This window comes from Lissotriton helveticus, chromosome 12 (genome assembly GCF_964261635.1).
Source record: "Lissotriton helveticus chromosome 12, aLisHel1.1, whole genome shotgun sequence".
NCBI classification, from domain to species: Eukaryota; Metazoa; Chordata; class Amphibia; order Caudata; family Salamandridae; genus Lissotriton; species Lissotriton helveticus.
Window position 1 is genome coordinate 626,167,930 of NC_136073.1, and position 27,089 is coordinate 626,195,018.

General features: G+C 47.6%; 1 protein-coding gene across 2 annotated transcripts in view; it reads left to right on the top strand.

Moving 5' to 3' along the window:
- Positions 1 to 27,089, top strand: part of FHOD1 (formin homology 2 domain containing 1) — a 1,641,100-nt gene that overhangs the window by 828,741 nt on the left and 785,270 nt on the right. For both annotated transcript variants that reach the window (XR_013603775.1, XM_078670473.1), the window contains exon 12: positions 22,384 to 22,562. Coding sequence is in view for 1 of the 2 variants with exons in the window: in XM_078670473.1 (XP_078526599.1) it covers positions 22,384 to 22,562 (179 nt within the window). In the remaining variant the exon portion in view is untranslated. The remainder of the gene's footprint in view (positions 1 to 22,383; positions 22,563 to 27,089) is intronic.

Below are 27,089 nucleotides of genomic sequence, written 5' to 3' on the forward strand. Positions count from 1 at the left end.
TCGAGGACTCGCTCTGGAAGAGCGTGCACATGAAGAGCCGCAACACACTGCCCAAAGTGACTCCTGCTGACAGTAGCCTGTTGTCTGTGGCCCAGAGAGGGAAGCAGCACCTCATGCTGGCTGCACTACCATAACACTATAGCTGCAACTAGCACGTAACACCCCCTAGAACTGTAAGGTTCGCTATCTCACTTGAGTGTTTGGAGGGCGGCATGTTTAGCAACCGACCTTTTGGTATTTTCCACTGTTTTGACCCTTCCTGGTTTGTTGTGCTTTTATGCTTTAATCCCTTTTGCTTTCTAGGAGATCTCATTTTAATGCCACTGCAGTTGCCTCTGGGTGCGGGACGAGGGATTGTGCGGGGGGTCCGGGGGGGAGCATGTGTGTTGGGCGGGAGGTGGAAAGGGGGAGGGACAGTCACTTGAAGTAACGGAATGACTGCGATAAAAATATGCACATGGAACATCAGGGGCATGCACACGCCGTCGCGTAGGTATCAAATATACGCTTATTTGAAACGACACGGAATACATATCGCACTCCTACAGGAGACACATCTAAACGCGACGGAGGTACAAGCACTTCGTCGCAGATGGCGCGGACAACTTTATGCCACAGAGTATTCTTCGTATGCCCGCGGGACATTGCTATGGGTTAGGCCTGGGGCCCCACTGGCAGTATCACACTCTCATGTTGACCCAGACGGTAGATTTGTAATAGTCCATGGCCGACTGGATGGGCAACTAGTAGTTATGGCCTCCTTGTACTCCCCCAACACAGACCAGAGTGGTTTTTTCACGCGACTTTCAACGAAACTGGCGCCATGGCATGGCGTCCCATGGATATTGGGGGTGATTACAACTGTATCCTAGACGCAACACTGGACCGGTCTTCCCCACCCCAGGTGGGCACACCAGTGCATGGAGCCATGAAAGCACTTGCTGGCTGGGCAACACAATGGGCTTTACACGATGCTTGGCGCACACGCAACCCCACATCCAAGGTGTACTCGTATTACTCGGGAGCACACGCCCTACATTTACGTCTGGATAGGTACATGGTATCTGTCGATCTCTTGCCCCTCATCGTGGACACACACTACATGGGCCGCACCTGTTCTGACCACAACCCGCACATACTGGCCATTGCATGGGAGAGACCGCACCCGCCCGTTCCCACCTGGAGACTGCAGCCGGCCCTCCTTCTAGACGCCCCTTTTCGAGACTCTCTCCTCGCGCAAACGGCACAGTACTTTGCGGATAACTCAGGCACAGCGTCCTCTCCCCCAGATCGAATGGGACGCCTTCAAGGTCGTGATTAGGGGGCATTGCCTAGGCACACACGGATGTATGTAGAAAGAGCTAGAGAGGGACTTGACGCAAGTGGAGACAGACATACTCCAACAGGAACAAAACGCCATAGGTGGCACGGACGGACCCCTACTGATGGCGCGAGCAGACCACGCGCGATTGTTGGAACGACTATGTCACCTTAATTACGCAGCTCACTCAGCACGCACACATCACCTCAGCGATAAACCCGGAAAACTGCTAGCACGGCTTATTAAACAGGAAGATCGCACAACACCAGTGTCAGCGATCCGCACTGATAGAAGCGAGGTGGTATGCACGCAGGCCAGAATCCATGAGGCGTTTACGGGGCATTTATACCGATCCCGACTAGGAGTCTCTGCTACTGACATCGCAGAGTACCTGTCAGACTTGCCCATGCCCAGACTGACCGCTGCACAACAGGGTGACATTGGGGCCCTACTCACATCTGAGGACCTACGCACCGCAATCTTTGCCCTTTCCAAAGGCAAGTCCCCTGGCCCAGACGGGATGCCTGCCGAATATTATAATGCCTGCTCCGATATCCTCATCCCCGAGCTGTTAAAAGTGTATGTGGCTGCTGCAGAAGACTCCTCCCTCCCTCCTACGCTAAATGAGGCCAACCTCTTTTCCATCCCGATGCCCGGTAGGGACGGTGAGCACATGGGTTCTTACCGACCACTAGCATTGCTAAACACGGACTACAAGATACTTGCATCCGCCCTGCCCCAACGACTGGACCCTCTGATCCCAGCACTCGTGCATCAAGGCCAGAATGGCGTTGTGCCTACGCGCAGTACCTCTTGTAATATACGTAGGCTGTTCAGGATTCAGGAATACGCCACACGACGATGGCCAAGATCGGGGTGTCTAGTGCTGGATCTCGAAAAGGCTTTCGACTCTGTAGAGTGGCCGTGATTGGCGGCGGTAATGGAAAAATATGACCATGGGGATGGTTACACAAACATGGTTGGCCTGCTATATCAAAGACCTACAGTGCACGTGCGCACGGCCAAATTGCTCTCGGACGAAATCAAGGTGCAGAGAGGCACCAGGCAGGGTTGCCCCCTGTTCCCCCTGCTATTTGCTATGGCGATGGAGCCTCTCGCCACTATCTTAAGGACGCAAGGGGAGGAATGGGGTGTCCCAATGGCGGATGGTGTGCACGCGGTTTCGCTTTACGCGGATGATCTGCTTCTATATGTAAGAGATCTGACCAGTGCTCCGCGGTCTCTGTCGGATACATTTCGGACTTTTGAAGCCATGTCGGGCCTAAAAGTTAACTGGGCCAAATCGGGAGAATACCCCTTCAGCCCGGACACGCCAGAATGTGATATCCGGATAGATGGCGAGAGACTCACCTGGTACCCTACCACATTCAGGTATCTGGGAATACATATATACCGGAACCCACTAGACATCCTGGAGGGAATCTGATGAGGGCGATCTCCTCACTACGCGCCCAAATAACCTTCTGGAGAACTCTACCCCTGAACGTGCCTAGTCGAGACGCGCTGACAAAAATGATAGTCTTGCCGCGTCTACTGTATTATTACGCGAACATTCGGAGCTATGTCCCCACCCTAGTGTTTCGCGAATTGGAAGCCCTGCTCCGAACCCTCATCTGGAATGTGGGGAGGCCCCGTGTAGCGCTGACTAAACCTGCTGAAACCGGGGGGCCTTGCGGTCCCCATCATGGAATTATATTACCTGGCAGCGCAACTGCAATGGGTGTCGGGATGGCTGGGCGGCAGAAATCTGGGAGATGCTGCCACCGATACCACCACCTGGACCCACACACAAATCCACACATTGTTTCATCCTCTGACCAGAGTCCCCTGCCCCACGCAGTTACATCTGGCGGTGGCACGCAAGTGCTTCCTGCGCAGCCTGAAATTAACCCGAGGGGTGAAGCCCTACGCCCCGGTGCTCCCCTTGCTGGGCACTCCCAGGGAGGGTGGAGCAGTAACAGCAGCCACACTAGAGAGCTGGACACGGGCTGGAGTGGAGACGCTGGGAGATCTCTACGCGGACGGAGCCTTGCTCCCTTTTGAAGAGCTGGCTGAGAGCACAGGCCTATCAGCTGGGCAGTTTCTTCTACATGCGTCTTTAATACGTACACTAGCAGACACCTGGGGAGACATGTCTGATGAGCCACAAATGCACCACCTCATGCAATATCTACATGTCATGAGTAATGGATCCCACGTGACACATTGGCTGGCGCAGGCCCTCCTAGAACATACGCAACACCCTACCCTGCAACTACGAAACAAATGGGCAACGGATAGAGGGAGGGACTGGACGGACAAGGAATGGGCGATGGTGTTGGCTAGCCCTGTCAATGTTCCACGCAACTCCCGTTTCAAGATAATACAGTTCTATATTTTGCACCGTGCGTACCTGTCGCCTGATAAGATTAACAAATACTTCTCGATCAACACCGCCGGATGCCCGAGATGCTCCCTGATCGGAGCAGACTTACTGCACATGCTCTGGACATGCCCCGATGTTCGGTCGTATTGGACCACAATCACAACCCGACACACAGTACGGAAGAGGAGGTACCGCACACATGGGAAGCCTGCATTCTGGGGCTATATAAAAAAAAAAAACTAAACAAAGTGCCGTCCAGGTTCTGGGATCTGGGCCTCGTCACGGCCAAGTGCCTAATTACCAGGCGCTGGAAGAATAGCGGACCTCCACATGCTAAGCATTGGTACACTTCTTTCACCAATTGGGTGAGAGCGGAAAGCATGACATTGCGTCGGGAGGAGACGGCGGGGCTGATAAAGTTCCCTATCGCCCAACTCTGGGATACCATCCTGACATCCTTCCACCAAGGGATCACTTGAACTGGAGCCCCTTCCTAGGCCAGCTATAGACATGACATGAGATAGACAGCCCCACACACACACACACACCGTCCCCCTCCCCCATCCATGATAGGGCGCGGAATGCAACACTCGGCTCAATGACGCGGCGGTGATGCAGGGGCAGGATGCACTGAATCCCACAAACTCCACATGCCCCTACTACCGATGCTCAGACAAACGATAGACACAGCAACGTCACCTCCCCCACCTCTGGGAAAGAGCTAACCCTCCCGCCACACATGACGGCCACTGAACGACTCCCTCGCCACGGCTTGGGACGCTCGCCCTCGCGACTGCGTGCCGACACCCCTCGGACCTCATAGACACCATGCCCTTGTCTCACTCACCTAGTGAATCTCCACCTATCTCCCACTCTTCCTCTGTTTTGTACTATTTCCCCGTTTCTGTTACGGTTACGTTACGAAGCCAGGGTACTTTCACCGCTGGCATAACTGTTTTAAGCTTGCGTGTATTGTGTTGGTTATTATTACTGTTCTGGCATTCAGCACTCCTAGCACATGGATATATAACACGATACATCGCACGTCAGACGTCAGAGAGGGCCAGGGACATACGTGCCCTGACGAGAACATGCCGCCGTGCGCCACAACGTATTCTTGGGTCCTGACCTGCACCACAACCGGTACTGGGCGTCATTATGCTTAACACGACTTACATGTCCATACATACCGAGCTGCCAACTTGCTTGAATGAACAGTGCGACACATTGGTGGTATCATGCTGAATTGTTCTTGCTTTAAACTGTTACTGCATTACAATGTGGACTTGCAAGATGCTTGTTTATGACCACTTGCCTAACGCACCTGTAAGTGCTGATTGTATGTGCCGAAAAAGACAGAAAACCAATAAAATATATTCAAACAAAACAAATTAGACTGCCCCCAGAAAACAGGAAAATATGGTTCCGATGTGCACTATATCGGGGTATAGACTTACCTCCCCTTCCCTCTCAGACCCCATGATAGGAGATTCCTTCCGCGCGCACCCGACCACAATATAACACACTACTTCATTTTCTGTACATGTTCTCAGCTGGACTTCCTAAGATATACAGGAGTTGGATCTGTCTGCGCCAACTTTTTGTTGTAATATATGCAAGTTTTGCAGTTCATAATGGTACATTCGAATCATTTTTGTTTTCAATATGTGTAGCAGGGCTGCGGCCCTGACAGTACCATGAAAATTCAATAAAATGTGTTAATAGAAGTGAGGTATAGTGTGCACAGAGTAGGCAGAGGTAGGCAGAGGTAAAGTATATAGCACCTTACTTTCTATTTGTGGTAGTGTGTTCGAGCAGTAAAGCTTTATCAGAGGACAATGTTAAGCATTTGTTGTACACACTCAGTCAGCAAATGTATTCACACACTCAAAGACTGAACTTCAGACCAATTGTTTTTGTATAAAAATATTCTTTTAGTTATTTTATTTCCTAGAACCAAGCAAGCCTGGCACAGGTAAGTGATAAATACTTTGCAGTAAATATTCAGTTGTAACACAGTTTGGATTGCAATTGTAAATGTACTTTGATTTGATTACAGTAGTGTTACTGATAATGCAATGCTTTTCAGAATACAGTACATATACTTTGTATATGATTTTTTGCAGAATATCATATGTTAATTTTTAGATTACTTTTCTTACACCGTGCAGTATATTTGGATACTGCACTGGTACATTTCCTGTAAACCGGTAAGTAAAAGTGTTTTGGTTTTAGTTACAGTTTTAAAGGATTTCTTAGATTTCCCAACTCCACACTAAGTATGGAGGAAAATAGTGTTATCCGTTCCCAGGTAAGTACTTCTTTTTTTTTTTTGTAATTTTATTTCTCAGGTTATTAGCAAGAAAACCAAACAAGATACAGTGTACAAGTGCACTCACATCTCTCCCCCACACAGTACAATACATATTCAGAAAGTGGCTATTACAATCAGTAGAGAAAGGCAGTATCAGCAATAGGAACGTCCAGAGTGTTAGATTGCAGTACATTTGCAATTTACGACAGGTTCAAAATGTCCACGGCCTGCCAACTAAGATAGCCGTCAATACATTGAGCAGGTACGTTCAGCATTGGTAGGTGTACAGCTCAGAAGATGAAAAGCTAGCCATGATAGACAAGTTATACATGCAATACACTTTCAATCGTCTCCAGCTTGTGCCAACACATACGTCGTGTATGGACCTCATATGTCCCTAGGTCAGGACGCTTCCGGCAGACCTTCGGCATAACAAGTGAGCTGGTCATGGCAAGAAGCCATATCCTGCATCCATTTCGCCAATGTGGGCACTGGCCTACCATGCCAACACATGGCCACTCTGCGTTTAGCTAATTGCAGGGACAGAACTACTAACTTACGAACGCCAGCTGGGACTTTTGACACAATACTCAACAGGCATATCCGCACATCTCGCTCAGTTTGCACACCTGTCATACTGGTCAATGCGAGCATCACGTCATCCCAAAACTTAAGGATTCTGGGGCAGCCCCATACCAGGTGTATAAAATCCGCTTCATCTGTACCACAACGCGTGCAACAATGTGAGTCTCTCAAGCCATACTTATGCAGCTGGGCAGGGGTATAGTACATTTGGTGCAGAAACATATAATGAATAAGCTTAAAGTTGCCATTAACTGCAAAGCTCCCAGTCATCACAGCTTTCCTCCCACTCCTCATCCGTCAGCGGCTGTGGCAGGCATACATCCCATTTTACCCTAGAATTAGTCTGTGCAGCACCCTCATCAGCGTGCGAGGCAGAGTAAAGACGTGAAACCAGTTTTATTTTAGTGGTTGCTGTATATAGTATTTGCAGCGCCCCAATGTAGCCGGCTCTTCCGGAAAGTCTGGATACAAACTGTGCAAGGCTGCCCTAAGGCTAGCATATATAAACGTAGGCATAGCCTCAGGCACTCCAGCCGGTAGAAAGGTAGGCAACGAGAGGATTGACCCCCCCGTAAACACATCCCCCATAACATGCACCCCGGCTGAATGCAGAACCTTAAGCGCTCCAGCATCAACTGTCACTGACAAGTCTGCGTGATGCAACAAGGGCATCGCAGGAGCATATAAAGGCAAGCGTCCCGCCCTCTGCCCAAGGTCAACCCAAGCCTTGACCGTACATTGTACCGTGTCGATCTCACCCCACTCGTACACCGTATGAGGATTTACTATCATTGCTTTCAAGGGGATAGGGTGCACCGTGCCCGCTTCAACAGCGACATGTGGCGTGAATGGTGGTGCGTTCTGCCAGTAATACACAAAATGTGCCTGCGCACAGAGATAATATAAATGCATATCTGGCACCGAAAAACCACCCAGTGCATAGGGTTTTGTCAATGTGTCCCACCCAACGCAAGATTTCTTGCCCCCCTCAGGCGAGGGTAATCAGTAATGAGCGCAGTGACGTAAAAAGGTGTCACGTCAAAATAAGAGAAACATTAACAAATAAGTATAAAAATTTCGGCAACACCACCATTTTAATTAAGGCAACGCTGTCTGCAAACGTCAGGGGCAGCCGTATCCACCGAGCCACTTTATCCTCAAGCTTAGACACCGCCACACCGCAGTTGGCCCTAATAATGTCTTGCGGATCCTGATCCACCCAAATACCGTGGTACCGCACAGGTTCAGAGACCCATTCCAGGGGATAATTCAACGCGAATGGCAGTAGTATTATGGACTTACTCCAATTAATAGCCGAGCCCGAAAACCATTCGAAACAAATGTACTCCCGGATAACTTGCTCAAGATACTGCGCTGGTTCACGAATATACAAGACCATGTCGTCCGCATACATGGACACGGCCAACGGCCTCTGATAGAATCTCAGTGCGGACTCAGCATGCCTCTGTCTCAACACACATGCAAGAAGCTCTAGTACGAGCGCGAATATTAAGGGTGAAAGTGGGCACCCCTGTCGAGTGCCCCGTCGAATCGGAAACCCTTCCTAAACATGGCCATTCACCCGCACTCGGGCCACCGGATCCGTATATAGCAACCAAATCCAGCTGGTTAAAAAAAAAAAGGTACTCCCATACGGTGCATCACAGCAAACATTTAAGTCCATGCAATCGAATCAAACGCCTTTGCGGCGTCTAGCAGGACTGCCACCGCTGGAAGTTCCAGCTTCAGAAGATGCAATACCACAAACCGCGCCCTCAGATTATGCGCCGTGGATCGCGTGGGAATAAATCCCGACTGATCCGGGAGTACCATAACATTGAGTAAAAGGTGCAGTCGCGTTGCAAGGACCGTAGCAAGTATTTTTACATTGGTATTCATCAGCGATAGCGGCCTATACGTCTCGTATTTGTCATGCAATTTGCCCGGTTTCAATAAGGCGACAATCAACGCCTCCCTGAGCGTATCAGGCAACCGTTGTTGCCCAAACGACTCTGTGTACATGGCCGCGAGATGCAGTAGTAACAAATCAGCATATTCTTTATAAAATTCAGATGGGAGGCCATCTGTGCCCGCCGCTTTTCCATTTGGCAACGCCGCAATTGCATCTTTAAGCTCTGCCGCTGTGATATGGTGCATCAGAAAATCTTGTTGTCCTTTAGACAACCACACTAGGGCGACGTCATCTAGGTATTGTGTAATTTCCTCCTCGTTTGCTGTTTTCTTGCTCTCATACATTGCCTTATAATATTGAACAAAGTGCTCTAAGATATCAGCAGTGTCTGTGATAGACCGGTCACCGTCCGTAAGTGCCTTTAGTCCGCAATATCTAGCCCAAGGTTCCATAATTCTCTCGGCTAGAGCTCGCCCGGGACTACCACCCTCACCGTAGTACCTAGCTGTACAGCGACGTGATAAGTGGCGCACCTCCTGCTCAGCCAATTCGTTATATTCTGTCACATGCGAGCGTATTGCAGCCAAGGTCGCTGCAGCAGGGGCCTCTTCATACTGTCGCTCTAGCCGCGCCAATTCGTGCTCCAGCCGTATCATGGAATCCCGCAACGACTTAAGTACCCCAGCTTGGAGACCTATGCAAGCCCCTCTAATGGTCACTTTAAACGCCTCCCAGACGACACCTACACTCTGCACAGACCCAGTGTTGTCTTCAAAATAATGTTCAATAGCCTTCCTTACCTCTTCTTTAAATACCTGGTCTAACAATGCCGAAGGTTGTAGCCACCATCGGAATGGAGCCAGAGCATAGGTAGGGGGGAGCATGGCAAGCAGGACTGGAGCATGATCCGTGTGCGGGGCAAATTCGAGATCCCGGATACCCAAGCAGCGACATCAAGCATCGCAAACCAATAGTCCAAATGAGACCAAGTGTTGTGTGTGTATACGTGTAACAGGTCCCCTCTCTTTCCCCAGGGTGTTTCAACCGCCACATATCAGCAATACCCAAGTCACACATACCATCACGCACAGCCTGTGAAGCTTTTTTGACATGAGCACTAGTTTGCGAGTGTCTATCCAAAGTTTGATCCAACACAACATTAAAATCCCCCCCACAGAGACTGGCAGACTATATACTTTGTTCCATAGCAGTTTGTAAAATTCCGGATCATCTGTGTTGGGGCTGTAGACATTAACCAAGGTAATCAGCGTACCACAGAGTCTCCCCTGTACAATAACGTACATACCTTCTTTATCAACCACCACATGAGTATTCACAAACGGGACATCTTTCTTAATCGGCACCATGACCCCCCGTGCGTACGAGGAATAGGAGGAAGCAATCGTACCCCAGCCCATTTTTTGGCCACACACTCCACAGTGCGGTCAGTTAGGTGTGTTTCCTGTAATAAAGCTATCTTAACATTATGACGGTCTAGAAAAGAACTAAAGAAATTTTCCTTAGAGCGAATACAACCTTATAGCAGTAAAGACTATAATCCCAACAACAACTCCTCCACTCACAGTTCCAACAGTGGTTCTTCTACGGATGGATCGGATTGGAGTGGAGACGATTTCTCAACACACCAGAGAAGCAGAAATCGGAATAGAAGAGGGAATCGACGAGGAAGAAATTACTGGCGTACACCACACTACCCAATGAATCCAAATAGCATACCATTTCATCCCTTCACCCCCCATTTCCAAGGATGGGTAGATCCTTTCTTCCAAGGACCACCACCACCAATTAACCATCAAATGCAGCAAGCTATGGGAGGGAATTACCAACAAGGGCCGCCTTTTTTAGGGAGAGGCCAAACCAACCAAAGAACAAGACTAAAAGGAGTAACATGGCAGGACCAACCGCGACAAGTACAAACCAGGAGTGTGACCAAAGGGAGATCAGGAACGAGCACAACAGCCTCGTAGTGAATTTGTCAAACAAAGTTTTGACAAAAGAGCAAGAACGGATCCTTAATAGGGGCCTTGGATATGTACCTACCCCTAACGTGGATATCTTTAAAACAAAATGTGAAATTGCGGAATTCTGCAGGAAATTGAAATTGAAAGCTTTCTTTAAAGACCAAGCGCCTAAAACACAAGATGGAGACACAACATTAAGGAAGAAATCCACCTTCTGTCCCCTGAATTCACAAGTACCCATCGAAATTTTCACCTTTGAGCAGGCTTTAATGAAAGAAATTGATGCCCTTAAAGACAACACCAAGAAACCTTTCCAGAACCTCTCCAGGGCAGAACGAAATGCATTGGATGAACTAAGAAATGATGGAAATATTATCATCAAACAGGCAGACAAAGGGGGAGGAGTAGTACTCCTCTCAAAGGAGGGTTACAATCAACAATGTTTGGACCTCCTCTCTGACCAAAAAATTCTACAAAGTTATCAATACACATCCAACACCTAGATTACAAAGAACAATACTACTCATGGTGACAGAGGCTGAAACTAACGACTGGATCTCTAAGAAAGAGGCAATATTTTTGGAGACCACTAACCCAAGGAAACCCTACTTCTATTCATTGCCAAAAACCCATAAAGCACGAAATCAACCACCAGGCAGACCAATTGTGTCCGGCATTGGCTCAGTATTGGAACCATTATCACAATTTGCTGACCAATACTTGAAACCTCTCATACAAAAGACGCCCACTTATCTTAAAGATACAAGAGACCTCCTAAACCTCCTACAGGACTTCACCTACTAAGAAGAGAATATGATCTTGGTAGGACTCGATGTTGAGAGCCTTTATACAAGTCTACCCCAACAAAAGACTCTGGACACTCTCGAAACTATCATTTTCAATAGTGAGTGCAACTATGGAACGCCAAGGCACTTCGTTTTAGAATGCTGCAAGATGGCATTAACGGAGAATTACTTCCAGTACGAGGATATCATGTACCAACAATGCCATGGGACCTCCATGGGAAGCACGTTTGCTCCTAGCGTAGCAGGGCTCTACGTGAGTAATTTCGAAGAGGAATTCATCAACAATGACACCAACCCTTATCACCAACAGATCTTATTCTGGCGTCGCTACATAGACGACATCATCATGATTTGGGAGGGAAATATGGAAAACCTCAGCAATTTCCACGCATGGTTGAATACAAAAGACGAGTGGATGAAATTTACGTACACAGCAAACCATAACAAGTTGGATTTCCTGGATATCAAAATCTATGCTGAAAACCAGAAATTACACACCAAAAACCAACATCCAAGAACTGCTGACTTTCCTACCAGAGCTTCCACCCCAGGCCTTTAAGGGAGAATCTTCCCTACAGCCAATTTCTGAGACTGCGCAGAAATTGCAGTAAAACAACAGAGTATAAAGAACAGGCAGAAGAGTTATGTGGGAAACTTCAAGAGAGGGACTACCCTCAACGAATCATCAATAAATGCAAGAAGAGGGCAAGGAATCAAAACCGAGAAAGCCTTCTGGAAACTACACCCAGATTACCTGAACCAGATATTGTAACCTGCTTCACCACCTATAGCCCAGTGAGTAATAACATCAAAAAGATTATCAATAAAAACTGGGGTATACTGACTTCAGCAGACTTACAATGGCCTAAACCCAGGTTCGCCAATAAAAGGACTCGAAACCTTAAGGACATACTGGTCCATACCAGACCACCTCCTGTAAAACCATCAAACAGACCAAATCTCCTCTGGGATGCACCTCCTGTTACAGGACACTACCCGTGTGGTTCCTGTTCTGTGTGTCCACTAACGAAAATAACTAAAGAAATTGAACTCCTACCCAACTTTAAATGGAAATTGGTGAATCACACGAACTGTAACACATGTCATGTAATTTACATGATTACTTGCCCCTGTGACAAAAGATACATAGGCATGACCTGTAGAAGAGTCAAACAACGCCTATGTGAGCATAGAAATAACGTAAAGTGTAAAAAAAATCACAATCAAGATGTCTAGCCATTATTTAGAAGCAGGACATACAATGAATGACCTGAATTGGGTAATCCTAGAAACATTGAACAATAAAGACCATAATGCCGAAAGAATCCTCTTTGAAAAGGAGGAAAGATGGGTCTATCGGCTCAAAACAGACTCAGAAGGACTGAATGATTATATCCCGTGGGGCAGCATCTATAAGTAAAATCTATTACTAATTTGGCCTACCATAGATGAAAATAAATCCCAATAAGTGATCCTTTAGTTTCGATCACCTCGATAAATGAAATCGAATCAGGTTCAACATTCACATAACAGCAATAACTACGTATTTTTCCATTTGAAATTAAGACTTTTTAATAACCCCCAACAGTTTACATTAATTGAGTGATCATAAAAAACAGACTGTGTGTCCCATAAAAGTCTTTCTACAGTGGCCGTAGAACCACTTTGAGAAACATAAGGTCAACCGGGAACTCCTTCGAAAACATCCGGGTCCAGATGGTGGAGTCAGCACAAGTCGTGCCGATAGAGACCGCAGGTACACGAGGAGAGCAAACGACGCAGAACATAATCGTAAAGTATCTTACAACTTTTTCTAAACTAAACGTTATTGTCTCTAGAAGGCCTCCCTGACCCCCTGGCAACCCCGATGAGGTAATAACCTACACCGAAGGTACGTGACAAAATGCCTCTTCCCCATTTAAATTCATGCCGTAAATAAAACGGAAGTTGGGTTTTTTACAGACACATGAGGGCACTTCGTTACCAAATTAAGCACGAGCAAACATGATGTGTAATATGTAAAGTTGACAAATATCGTATTTTATTGAGGCTTATATACATAATGTGCAACGAGTGTGGGTGGATCTTGATAGATCTTTCAGAACGTGGAAATACTATTCCGTTAGAACCAAATTGTCAATAAGGACATAGAACCAGTGAACTCCCATCGGTTTAGTGAACGGCTGTTTAACCGCATGCGTGCGGTAGGATTTCCGCCCGTACGCTGGGTTTTAGGGATTCGCACTTTACATGACGAGCTGGGCTCGTCATGAGCGTGCGAGGAGGCTACCTCATGACGAGCCCAGCTCGTCATCAGCGTCGAAGGGGTTAAAAGAACGATGCTAACGCTGATTCATAAAACCCATTACAACTGGCATGATGAAAATAATAGCGGTGTGTATGCAATTTGAAACCACATGCATAGATGTAAAAACGACGACAACGATAGTGTCGATAAGTATAAACCATGACAGGTGTCACAATAGAAAGAAAATAGTGGCATGCAGGCGAACTACAGAGGTAGTCTACAGCCTGCCATTAGATACAACATAGAACTATGACTGCGAGAGTTGACCCTGACCTACAGCTGGCGACAGTTGGATAAAGTATTGCTATTTTTTAGTTGTTACGCCAAAATGGCGCAAACCGTTCCTGGTCATTGAACCAGTGTTATCAGTTAAATGTATACCCATACCCCTACCCTTTGTCTAGTGTTTGTTTTTTATTTACAGGTACCTAAAGACCTTCATGGAGTCATTGTGAATAATACTTCATAATCAGATACTAGCATACTAGGAAACACCAGTATTGTTTCACATACACAGAGATGCCCTCTGGTCTCTCCACAATCATCACATTGGTCCTGAAGAAAGCCCACTGACCGTCTGGCACACAAGGGCTGAAACATGTCGACCTACCTCACTAATGTTAATGTGAGAGAGTCATAACCACTCTCATTCACTTGTAAATAATTTTATTATCTCCAAACCAGAACCAATAAACACATAATTCTGGAAATGAGAAATTTTTTAAAACAAAAATTTTCTTCACCTCACTTTCTCACACACCAATCACGGATCACTACTGATCCTAACCAAGGGTACAACCTCCTGGTGGAGGGTGCATAAAACAAAAAAGACCCGATGATTATGCACACACGTGTGAGGGACAGCGGAGAATCAAGATAAACCGCTCGAACGACCATCTAACACACGTGCATGAGGGTTATATTGGGACTGGTAAGAACGTAAACTGCATACCCTGGTTATGCAGGACAAATGATCTTTCCCCTAATTGATTAGTTGGTCTAGATAGGCCAACACCTGTCTCGTCTTATTTGGATTATTCATCTCTCGGACGTTCCATGTAATACAAGTAATTGTACCTGCCTTATCCATTATTAATCAAAGGAATGCAATTGACAACATAACAGCTCATGGAGCCCACCAACAGATATGGAAGAAGAAATATCATCAGCACACCTCACACAACTACACGCACAACATAGCATCAAACCATGCCCATTCCATCCCCCAATACAGTATCGCTCTGAACGACCCAACCCCCTTGTGCATCTCACACATCCCAAACCCCCCTCCCACTTCAGCTCCCCCAACATGCCAAAGCTCCCCCAGCCCACCCAGAATCACCACCCCCCCCCCCCACCCAACACATCAAACCAAAGTCGGGGTACACCCATAAGTGGGGGCGCCGAGACAGAACACTCCCACGTAGTAGTTGACTGAGCATGTATATCAATGCAATGCATCATACCTCCCAGAAGTAGCTAGCACATGATATCCACCAGGTGACCAGCGTAGCCCCCGAACAATAAAACATGGAGAAAATAAAGGGCGCCAAACACCATGATACTTGCAGCACCAAGTGGAAAAATTACAGAGGGGAGTGCAGAGACCCCCAGTGCAATGTCACAAAGGGCTGAAACTAAACTGTGAGAAACATCCAATATAGGAACAGTCATCATAGCAGTCAGAATAAAGAAGGAGCAAGTCAACCAGTACCCAATAGCGCACAAAACGGATCAGACCCCCACCGCCCATGCACAAAAGGAAGACTCTATAGTTAAGTAAAACACAAATCGGCAGCGACCAACCCCCAAGGTAGCCTTGTGTCATAACATCATAGCCACATGTACAGGAGGACCCTCAGGACAACCCATGGCACGTCTTCCATCACGCAGCTTCCTCCAGCCCCTCCTCATCTGGCGTCGCAGTGGAATCACGTTTCTTGCTTTTCAACTTTTTAGCAAAGTCCATAGCAGCCTTCGGTGTAGTAAAGATCTTATTATCGGCCGCAGCGCCGATGCGTAGTCGGGCCGGATACAACATGGCGTATGGAACCCCCTCATTCCGCAGAAACAATTTCACAGCGCCGCCTGAACAGTTACCGTGAAATCCGGGAAAAATGCGAGCGTATTTCCCTCATGCTCGATAGTACCTTTCTCCCTGGCCAAACGGAGTATTGTATCACGGTCCCTGTAATTCAGAACCCCGGCTATTATTGGGCGGGGCGGAGCTCCAGGGACTGGCCGAGCAGCCAAGGAGCGGTGGGCACGTTCAATAATGAACATATTGGACAATTGGTCTGTGCCGAAAATATCAGTGATGAGGCGCTCCATGTAAGACTCTAGTCTACCCACGTTGATGGACTCCGGCAGCCCCGCGACGTGTATGTTATTGCGCCGGGACTGCGCCTCCAAATCCTCATTCTTTGCCTGTATGAGAGACAACACCTTTTCCATGTTCAGTGCCTTGTCCGTAACAGTAGTCAGACCATCCTCCGCCGCCGAGACCCTCTGCTCCACCTCCCCCATGTGTGGTGCACTCTGTTTTTCGAGTTGCAAGGACATATGTTCCAGCTGGTTATTAACAGTAGCCATTGCCCCTTCTATTGATTGCAATGTTCATTTCATAGCCACCAAAGTGGCCTCCACTGTTGGCGAGTCCTCCAAGGCAGTGTCTGCTTCTGAATCCGAGGCAGCTTTTTGTGGCGTTATGGGTGCCCTCCGGGCCTCAAAGGAGAGTTTAGTTTGGTGCCTGTCCGTCCTCCCCATCGTCGCATGCTACACAATGAGCGGTAATAGATAATGTTGGAAGGTTCAGCACATGCAGGAAAGATTAGGGATTATTGGCTCGAGATGCACCACCACTCCTGCCTAACTGTCATAGGTGTGCGAGGCAACCATCTAGTTACCAAAGCATTTCCCCAGCCAGCCAGGCACTAGCGCAGGCAAGGTACCCAGGCACCACACAATGCAAATTTAAGTACAGCAAAACCTCCAAAGGAGGGAAGGCACCACTGTACAGGCTGCAGGCAGACACTATATAGGCAAGCAGAGTTGTAGCAACCATCGGACACCAAGCGCCACCACTGTACCGGGCCCCACCAGGCAACTACTGCAGAACAATGTTAATGAGAAAGTGCCCTCCACCTCAGACGTCGTGCCCCTTGCACGCCACCAGGCCCAGGATCCACCGTGGCAGGAAGGCCCAACACCGCCCGTCGGCAAAGCCTTCACTTCTGTCTGGCACCGCTGCTGTAGAGAGGATGTGCCCAGAGACGGAGAGCACGTCTAGAGGGCGGCCGACTGCCGGTTACTCCCCGCCCCAGCACCAGGCCCGCACCTCGCACAGCAAGCCGGGCGCAGCCCCAGCCCCATCCCCAACCCCACCTCCGCAGGTCTGAGCCCCGGGAGACGCCGGCCCACTCACCGCGCTCAGTGCCGACGGGCACTGCCACCGGAGCCGAAGTACCCCCTCCACTCCACCACTGTTTGTCAGACACAACTCCAAGCTGCCCGGGCAGCGCCGCACTCCGCACCTAGGGATGGGCCGCTCCACAGTCTGACAGGCCCTGAGTGCTCTGCACCCGCGAGTACTGCCACCAAATAAACTCCCGGGCAGCCCCCGCCGTCACCATACACCGCAGCAGACCGGGGAAGGCAAACGCCGCGTCCACAGGTCCCAGCGGCCGTAGCTCCCCAGCCGCAGTGCAGTCTCCACCAGCTAGGCCGTCCACGCAGCACACCACGGGGAACTTCGCAAAACGGTTGGGCCACGATGATGCCGCACCCGTTCCAGCCGTTGTCAAGGAGCGGAAATAACGCCCCCCCCCCCCCCCCCCCCCCCGCCACTACAATCTGCAGCAGTCCAGGCAAGGTTCCACACAAAGGGTTGAATGTCCCCGCTGCAGTTCCGTTCAGCAGCCTACCGGGACACAGCAGCCGCCATTTCAGGCCCGGCAATGAGGCAAAGGGCTATGGTCAAGTTCGAGGGCACAGGAATGGAGTCACAGGCAGCGAAGCACCGCAATCGTTGCAGCAGTGAAAAATAAATCACCACACCGCACTGGACTGCGTTAACGAGGTATGATGCAGCAGATTATTGACGAATATTAGCTCGGTCAAGCAGAGCCGCACAGCAGTGCGGCCATCTTGCTGTGCACCCTCTAGCCCCCCTCCCAGGTAAGTACTTTGTTGTGGGAGTTGGTATTCTGTGGTTAGACTCCGGGGCCCCCAATGGTCAAGGATGCAATCTTGTTACACCCTCAGCGGCACTAGGGCGGCCGGGTGCAGAGTGCTGAGGCCCAATATTATCTAATAGGGGATGGGGGGCTACGGTTGGTGGCGGCTGATGAGCAGGTCACTGGGTTGTGGGAGCAAAGCTCCTCGACTTAAGCTCAGGATAAATGGGGATTTAGGCCACCACAAAAGATGCACCCTCAGCGGCACTGGGGCAGCCGGGTGCAGAGTGATGTTTTCGCTTTGGAAGCCCTGTAGCTTTTAATGGGGAGTCTCCAATTTGCAAAAGCACTGCAGGCTCTGGGTCGATGGTCTTCTGGGTGCAACCTCCACTTGGAAAGATAAGTTGTGATCTCTGGGGTTGATTAGGCACCGTCAGTTGGGCCACCCAAGGCTGTGAGGCGTCGCGTGCAGGGGTGCCTTTTAGGGTCGGATCTTCTTACCAGCTCGTGGTCGCGGTTGGGGGGCCCTTCTGTGTTAGTTTTTTTTTAAAGATTTTTTTTAGTTAATACAGTAGATTCATATTAGCAGTAAAATGCATAGTAAGTAAGATATAGTATATGTGAACATTCCGCATATTGTCTGGATTAATCCGATACATCTTCTGCACAGCATAACAGTGTGGCTATGACTACATATTTGCATACATTAAAGATTTGTCTTGAATAGATGAGGATTGTCTTGTAAATAGATAGAGAGAGGTTCCCAGAAGTTAGATAGCTTAGCAGCAGTTGGCAATAACTCCGCGTATAGCAGAAAGTTATCTCTACAGTAAAAAGTGTCTGTTAACCATCATTCTACAGGAGGTGTTTGTTTACTATCCCGGTGCATGGTAACTCTTCGCTTTGCCATTAGTAGCATTAAGTAGTTTTTTTTCTTTGAGGGTTTCATAAGCAGTAGATGGCTCAATAGACATAGTTGTGGTGTGCAAATTATCGTACACAGCATTATTTTACCCAGTAAACAGACCACATGTCCCCAGTATAGTCTAATCTTGTCGCAGTTCCATGCTAAGTGAAAGAAGTCAGCTTGATCTAGCCCACATCGTTTGCAGTGTGCACTGTTTCTTAATCCATATTTATAGAGCATAAGTGGGGTATGGTAGGTTTGATGCAAGTATTTATAGTGAATAATCCAGAGATTTCCGTTAGGTGTCAATAGGTCAGTCAGGGAGCAACAAGTTTTCCAGTCATCGTCAGTTAATGGGGTCTCCAACAGGGCATTCCACTTATCTCGTGCTTTGTGTGTTTGCGTCAATTTCCATTTGTATTCGGTTGTAAAGTTGTGTCACCATGTGAGTATGAGGTGTGGTTGTAATCAGCTTTTGTAGCGTGGGAGGTTCATCCGGGTATGTGGGATACAAGACCTTAATAGCCGCTCGTAATCTGTGATAACGTGAATTTAAATAACAGTGACTGATTGGTGATGTATGCGAGGTCATCTGGAGTGATAAAAGTACCATTGGGGTAAAGGTCGCCCATTGTTGTTATACCCACTTGTGTCAGGAGTGTCATGCTGCTTCTTTCTTGCGTGCCTGACAAATCTGTGTGTTGTGAAAGAGGCATGTTTGGTGCATAAATGGGAACTTTCTTGGCAAGTTGAATAATTAGTTGCCAGGCTGTGAAGGTTGTCCGTATTGTGTTTATCTTATTTTTGGATAGATGTGGTCATTGGTATAATAATATACTGGCTAGGGCTATAGGGTTAGCGTCGCCATCCTCCACTGCGATATGTGACATGAACTGCACTGAGTGATACCAGTAGTATGCGTATTGTGCTTGAGCCCATAAATAGTATAAATACAAATCTGGCAATGCGAACCGGCCTCATGTGTATGGAAGTGTCAGTGTATCAATATTAATGGGGCCCTTCTGGCTTGAGGCTGCAGGCGTTGGCTGGAGGGTTGAGGCAGGTTAGGGGTCATGGGATCTCAGGTTAGGATTGCCGGGGAGACCTGCTCTTGGTACTGGGCCACTTGAACTCGTGCCGTGGGCGTTGGGTGTAGAGTGGTGCAAACTTCGCAGATCCCTGCGGAGCTGCAGTCTGTTGTTTTGAACCAATCCGGTGTTCACATGAGACAGTCTTTGGAATTGAAGGCTGGTATGTCCTCTGAAATTCTTGAAGTTGCTGGCTGCAGGACACACCAGATTTTGCTTGAGCAGGTTTGAGGTGGGGACAGGCTGGAAGGGTTGGGGCTAAGTCAGTGGGCTCCGTCTTCTTGTTAGCTTCGGCACTGCTGTTAGGTCCTTCTTCTTCTTTTCTTCTTGTAGTTTCTTGCCTGAAGGTAAGGTTCAGGGTGCCCCTAACTACTTGATTTAGGGGCATTACAGGTAGAGAAAAAGGTTGGGACCAATGGGTCCCTTCCCTGGGGTGGATACACCCTCTATTATGCCACCCGCCAGTGGGATGAGGGCATAATCTTTTCCCTGGTTGGCTTCTCCCATCTGCAAGATGGCGGGGACTGAGGGTTGTGCTTCACCTCGTCTCCCCCAGCTGAGGGATGGAGTTGGCAGAGGAGGGCACACCTCTTTTCCTCACTTGTTTTTCCCGCCAGTTCCTCCGCCCAAAGTGGGGTTCAGAACCAGTGGGGACCAGTTGCTGAAAGCAGCAAGTGGCATGGAGAAGCTCACAAAGGCAGCAAGCCTTTGAAGCGTCCCCTTAATGAACCCTGCCTATCTGGGGGAGGAGGCTTGGCACCTCATCCCAGGATGTGCAGCAGGCTCTCGACACAGCGGTCCAGAAACATGTCTGGTGGTGGCAGCTGAAAGCCTGGACACTAGTGGTAGGTCTTTTTTCAGGGGGCATCTCTAAGATGCCCACTATATGCCTTTTTTTACATTAAATCCCACAGTGGCATCAGGGTGGGTTTAATGTGCTGAGAAGTTTGATACCAAACGTCCTAGTTTTCAGCGTAGCAATTATGGTGCTGTGGAGTTCATAATGACAAACTTCCAGCACCATATACTCGTAATGGCAGCACTGCACTTACAATGTCTAAGAATGGACTTGGACACTGTAGGGATACAGGATTCATGCACCTTTATCCTCACCACTGGTACAGTGCATCTAGCTAGAGGGGTGACTGATCTATGGGTGGGTTGTAGGCATGGCACACAGAGATGTGTGCCATGTCAACTCTTCACTTTGCTTTTCACCAAGACACGCAGCCTGCAAAGGCAGGGTGTGATTGTAATGGTACAGGGCCTCTAAGGGTGGCACAATAAGTGATGCAACTCTTAGAGGTCTTCCCTGGTCACAGTGCCCTGGGTACCGTTGGTACCATTTACTAGGGGCTGACCTGTGGCCAGAGATGCCAATTGAGTTTTGTTTTTAGTGCAGGTTTTAGGGAAAGGCCCTGGGCACCTGGTTGGCAGGAGCCCAGGGCACAGTCACAGCACATCAGCAATTCAGCAAAAGGTGGGGCCACCATGCAGAAAGAGGACCCTCACAGCTAGTGATTAATCAAAAGAAGTCTTTAAAATTCTTAGTGACCTCACCCCATGTAGATCTGATGTTGTCGAACAACCTTGTTCGCAATCTTGCTGCATTAAGGTTGTGACTTATTTCATTCAGACAGTTTGCGACACTAGAGGTGTCTGTCACAAAATAATTTAATACGCATCATTTATTCAACCCTAAGCCACGAAGCGCCTCAGTCTCTTTAGTCATCTTTCTATGTTTTAGAATTGCCTTCTGTGGTAAAACTGATAACATACTGCAGACGTGGCTCGCCTTTAGACCCCATTCCAGTAAAATGTCTTTCCTTGCTTCAAGATCTGCTTGCCCCGGTATTGCTAGATCATTTTAACTCTTCCTCATCACAGACTCTGTTCCCTTTGTGTTTAAACGGGGCATGGCCAGGCTTTAATGAAAAACATGTCCATACCATCTACTACCTACTATCAACTCATTAGTTACATTCAGTGACAGAAAAAAAATGCTACAAGCTTACGTGAAAGAGTTTTGCTTCTTTTTAGAGCAGAATAGTATTCTGGGTGACTCCTACCTCATATCCAGCTACATCGCAGCTTTTTGTTAACTGTACTAGCAGTAGTGGATGAACTGCCTGAGACTGCTGATGGTGGTGAAAACAAATGCACAAAATGTGATGGGAGGAATGCTTGCAAATAATCTAAACTGCTGGAAATTGCTCTGGGTAGCTTTCCAACCCATCATTTTCCACCAGCTGTGCCACTCTAAACAGAGGACCACCTCTTGCAAATGAGTACTGTCCTTGCTCAACATGGGAATTTCTTTAATCACCCAAAACCATTTCTTTGAATGGGCAGAAACTGCCAGGTTTGATGGAATTTGTGTTATCTTACTAGTGTTTACAAAAGAATGGTACATTTCATCAATGCAAAAGTCTTGAAAAACAATGAAGTAACACACCTAACACATTAAGCACTTCAGTAATTCATGTATTTTATTTGACGGGAAATGGCCTCCTCTGACTTTTTCAGTCCATTTCTGACTACGTTCGTAGTAATCTTTAAGATGATATTCTTGTAATATTGTGTGCCCATTATTTTGCAGAAACCGCTTTTTGGAAAACCTTGCTGCTTCTCAGGTTGAGAAGATGTCTGCATTATCAATGGGAAGACAAGAGGTATTAGCAGAAACTCTGGTCACGGGTAGTGAATCCATTAATATTTCCTCTCCAGAGAATGCAGCAGAAATTGCATCATTCACCCACTCGATCATACAGATTCCAGGTACGTTGGTATATGATTTATAATTCTTGTGATTTAAACTGTACTTTGAATAAACCTGTGGCTTTAGATGGACTAGCTTCTCTTTTGGCTTCCACTAAGATTATTTGTGTTGCATTTTGTTGCTTGTGAGGCGTTGTGATAAGAGGCAGTGGAAATGAAACCATGCGTGCTCTCTGCTCTTATTCTAAAGCACCAGAAGTGTTTGAATATGCAAAGGCCTTAACTAGGCTTGGGGTTGTTAGGTACATAAGTGAGCCATGCCTCACCTCCCGTGTGTAAAGTAATCACTAAAGTTGTGGATTAAGCCGTGGCTATGTAAACTGAAAAGATATTGGATGTTTCCTTTGCCGTGGAGACACTTTGGGATAGGTTATTTATGTTTGTTTTTAAGTGATTGGGTGAGTGTCACAACTTTTAATGCAAACAATATAGTCAAGTGCATAAACTCGAACATAGTGAGCCTTATAAACAATAGTATATTACAAACTCAAAAGTACATCAAAATAGTTTTGCTTCATCGCACTTTGTATTTTATACTTGATAAATAACAACATTAATTTGCATTTATTTGAAGGAACCAAAATATTATACTAACGGACTATACTTACCAATAGCCCATATATCTTATCCATAAATAATAAGTCAGTCGGCAATGGAGAAGGTTCAATCGTTTATTCCATCATACAAACCCTGACAGGGGAGCCTCAGTCTACACAACCCTCAGAGGTGCGCAGCGGAGACTGACTTCACACAAGTAATACAAGCATATATATGTTTCACACATAGCACAATGTCACCCTAGAAGGAAAGATACAGTTTGTCGGAGGGCCAACAGGAAGACCCATATAAGGCACAATTGATTGCTAGTAGCTCGGCCTAAGCTATTCCGAGGGCAGGTCAGTAGGGTGCCTCCCTTTCTATCTGAAGCTCGGGGAGGACAAGAACAGGCTCTACTAGAATGTGCGCATCCCACTAAAAGGGCAGGTGTGACCTTGAGTTTCCCTGAGCTACAAACTAACGAGTGGAGCAGACAGCTAAGTCAGCCATCATGGTTTCGTCCAGAAAGCCTAATCACATGATTTCAGGGAAACAGTAATAGGCACAGAGAAACGAAAGAACATGGCTCCGGTCACACCAATAGGCTTGAGCAAGCGGGGAGTGAATCGTTCCTAACTAAAATAATACAACGTGAATAATATAATGCTAACGTGTGGTTATATTGCATATACTAGGCCAACAACATGTATTTATTGTATTTATATCCCATCAGACGGCCCTTTTGGCCTACTATAGCCAATATAACTAGGTTCATTCTACAAATACTCCTTCATCAATCTGCATCAGATCAGACACCTCTTTCTGAATCATTTGTTTGTCGACTTTTGCTTGTCGTGAGACATTCAAGGCAGACGTTATTCTAGCTGCACAGAATGAACAACAAGCGGGCCGCAATGGAGACATAGGCAGCAAGTAAATATTACTCCAAAGGCTCCGGCTAGAATCATAAATATCTTCCAACCCCAAGTAGCCAAAAGACCCCAAAACCAACTACTAAGAGACCAAGTACCATTGTCCACAGGCGCCTCGCTGGCTAATCGATGGAGTATCTGTATTGCAAGATGAATGGTAGGGGCCGAATCAGGAATAAACACACAGCAAGAGCTGCCGATCACGCGGCAGGCTCCGCCCCTATCTGCGAGGATGACGTCAAGAACCATTCGGTTCTGAAGCGAAACAAGCCTCGTCGCCTGAAGCTGTAATGTTAGTCAGGATCCCAGTTATGGTCTGAACCACATTTTCCACTATTCTTGACAAACTTATTATACTACGGCTATTGAAAATAGGTCCCCAAAAGGGGGTAAGACCTTTGGCAAAATCCTCGAATTGTTGCAGGGAGGTGTCTGTCTGATCGGTACCCTCAGTATCAAAACTCCTGATGCTTCGATTAGCCGCTATCTCTCTCCGAACCAATTGATGTGTCCTGTGATAATCAGGAAGGGCAATATAAACAGGAGGGTAGAGGAATGAGAGGTAGCAACGCCCTGCCCATCCCCTTGGGAGGCAGGTATACGCGTTCTCACCACACACAAAATACACATCGGGGGGAGTAATCATAGGAGGAGTACTGTAGGTCTGCAAAGTGTAAGTGTAATTACATTTACTCTTCCCTACCTTAACATGACCTCGTCCCTGTATACCAAAGGGGGAGGTGGTATTAATAATAGCGATCGGCAAGGCTTTGTCATTGGTGACATTTCGTTCTTTAAAATGCTGAAAATACATGGTGTAATTGAAAAGTTCGAAATCCTGCATTTCCTCTTGTAACCAGGTCACACCTCCCTGTGACAGATTCCTATTGTCATGTTACTGTCATGTTATGTTATTAGTGGTTTTGTAGCACGCTCAATTACTCAGGAGTGTCCTGGCGCGTAGAAATGCAGATAGGCAGGAGAGAACTAGAATGATTACAATGACAGTTTAAAGAGGTGGGTTTTAAGTGTTTTTTTTTTTAAAAAGATTGAAATCCTGAGTAGTGCGTAGCGACGGGGGAAGGGTATTCCAGGCAATGGCCGCTTTGACGGTGATAGACTGTCCACCAAGGCGGGTTCGTTTATAGCAAGGAACAACCAACAGATGTTGGGAAGTTGACCGTAGTGGACAGATAGGTAAATACCAGGCAAAGCGCTTCCTCAATTACGCCGGCCCTAGACCGTGGATGGCTCTATGCGCAAAAGTAAGGGATTTAAACACGACCCTTTGTGCGACAGGGAGCCAGTGCAGGCTGCGCAGATGTTGACCGACGCTAGACTGCCGTGAGATGTTAAAGAGGAGTCTGGCCGCCGCGTTTTGTAAGATTTGAAGGCGGTTGGTAAGGTAGGCAGGAATACCAGAGAACAGGGCGTTCGCGTAATCGAGGTGAGAAAGAATTAGCGCCCTTGCCACTGGTCCTTTAGACGTCCTTGGCAACAGGGGAAAAAACCTACGGAGAGATTTCAGGGTGCCGAAGCACCCGCCAGTGAGTTTTTTAATATGCTCATAACATTTTAGGTTTTCCCCAAACCAAACTCCCAGGTTTTTTGCTGGTTTGCCAACAGCGCTGGGGAATGGGATATCAGGTGGCCATAAGGATTCTCTAAAATTAGGGGGAAACTGTCCATAGAGAAGTATTTCAGATTTATTTTCATTGCATTTTAATTGGGCAAGAGCGAGCCAAGTAAAAACTGAGGAGAGGCAGGTCTGGACCAAAGAAGTGTCCAGATCCATGCCTGGCCAGGTGAACAGCAGCTGCGTGTCATCAGCATAGGCAATTATTTTTGCCCTTAATTCTTCCGCCAGAAAGATCAGGGGGTCAAATAGATATTGAACAACAGTGGGCTTAATGTAGACCCCTGTGGTACCCCAGTAGAAAGCAGCTTGGCCGAAGAGGCATAGGGGGGCATCCACACCTGCTGAGTCCGGTTGGTCAGGAATGAGGTCAGCCATTCTAATGCGGAACCAGCAATGCCAACGGATGCTAACCAAGGAATCAGCAGCTGATGGGGCACCGTATTGAAAGCGGCAGAGAGGTCCAACATAATCAGAACCGCTCTGCCGCCGGCGTCCAGGCACTCCCTGATAGCCTCAGAGATTTCCACCAGTGCTGACTCAGTGCCGTAAGCAGCACGAAACCCAGATTGCGCAGGATGGAGAGCATGGGAGTCTTCAAAAGCATCCAGCTGACGAAATGCAATTTTCTCAGATATTTTGGCCAACACTGGTAGCAGAGAAATGGGGCGATAGTTGGCTGGAACATCCAAATTTAATCCTAACTTTTTGAGAAGCGGCAGAAGTTTGGCCTATTTCCAACAGTCGGGGAATGTAGCAGTCCTGAACGAGAAGCTAATAATCTCGGAGACCTCGGAGCAGACCACCTCCGCCACTCCCCCTAAGACACGGGCCGGGCAAGGGTCAGTAGGGGACCCAGACTTCATAGATTTGAAACAAAAAAAAAACATTTTATTGAACAAAGCAGAGCGAGGAATCAGTTAGCAGTCATGAAATACAAAAATAGACATAGAAAGCATACGTTACAGCATCACAAATGCGAGTTCGTGTAGGACCAGTCCTGGCCATCGCCATTTCAGTTGTTGGGGAAATACAAAGTTCGCCCCGATATACGTTCCAATGACCCCACTTCTTATCCCAGGCTCCAGGACACCCCCTGACCTGGTATACAGTTTTTTTCAGATAACATACATGTATCCATTGCAGCGACCCATCTGATTAAAAGTGGTTTATTCGGCGAGCCCCATTGCATTGCTATTTCACGTTTTAATAAGAGAAAGCCCAGGGCTACCCATTGTCGTTCCAGTGCAGTGAGATCTGTGGGGTCCCACACATTAACCCCTTCAGTGCTAATGACAAGGGTAACTCGTCATGGAGTTTCCATTGATTTCAATGGAAAGTCAATGGACCTACTCGCACACCCCTTAGCATCCAAGTGGTTAAGGAGCCCGCCTTTGGGGGACAGAGTTTCCTAGTGCATTA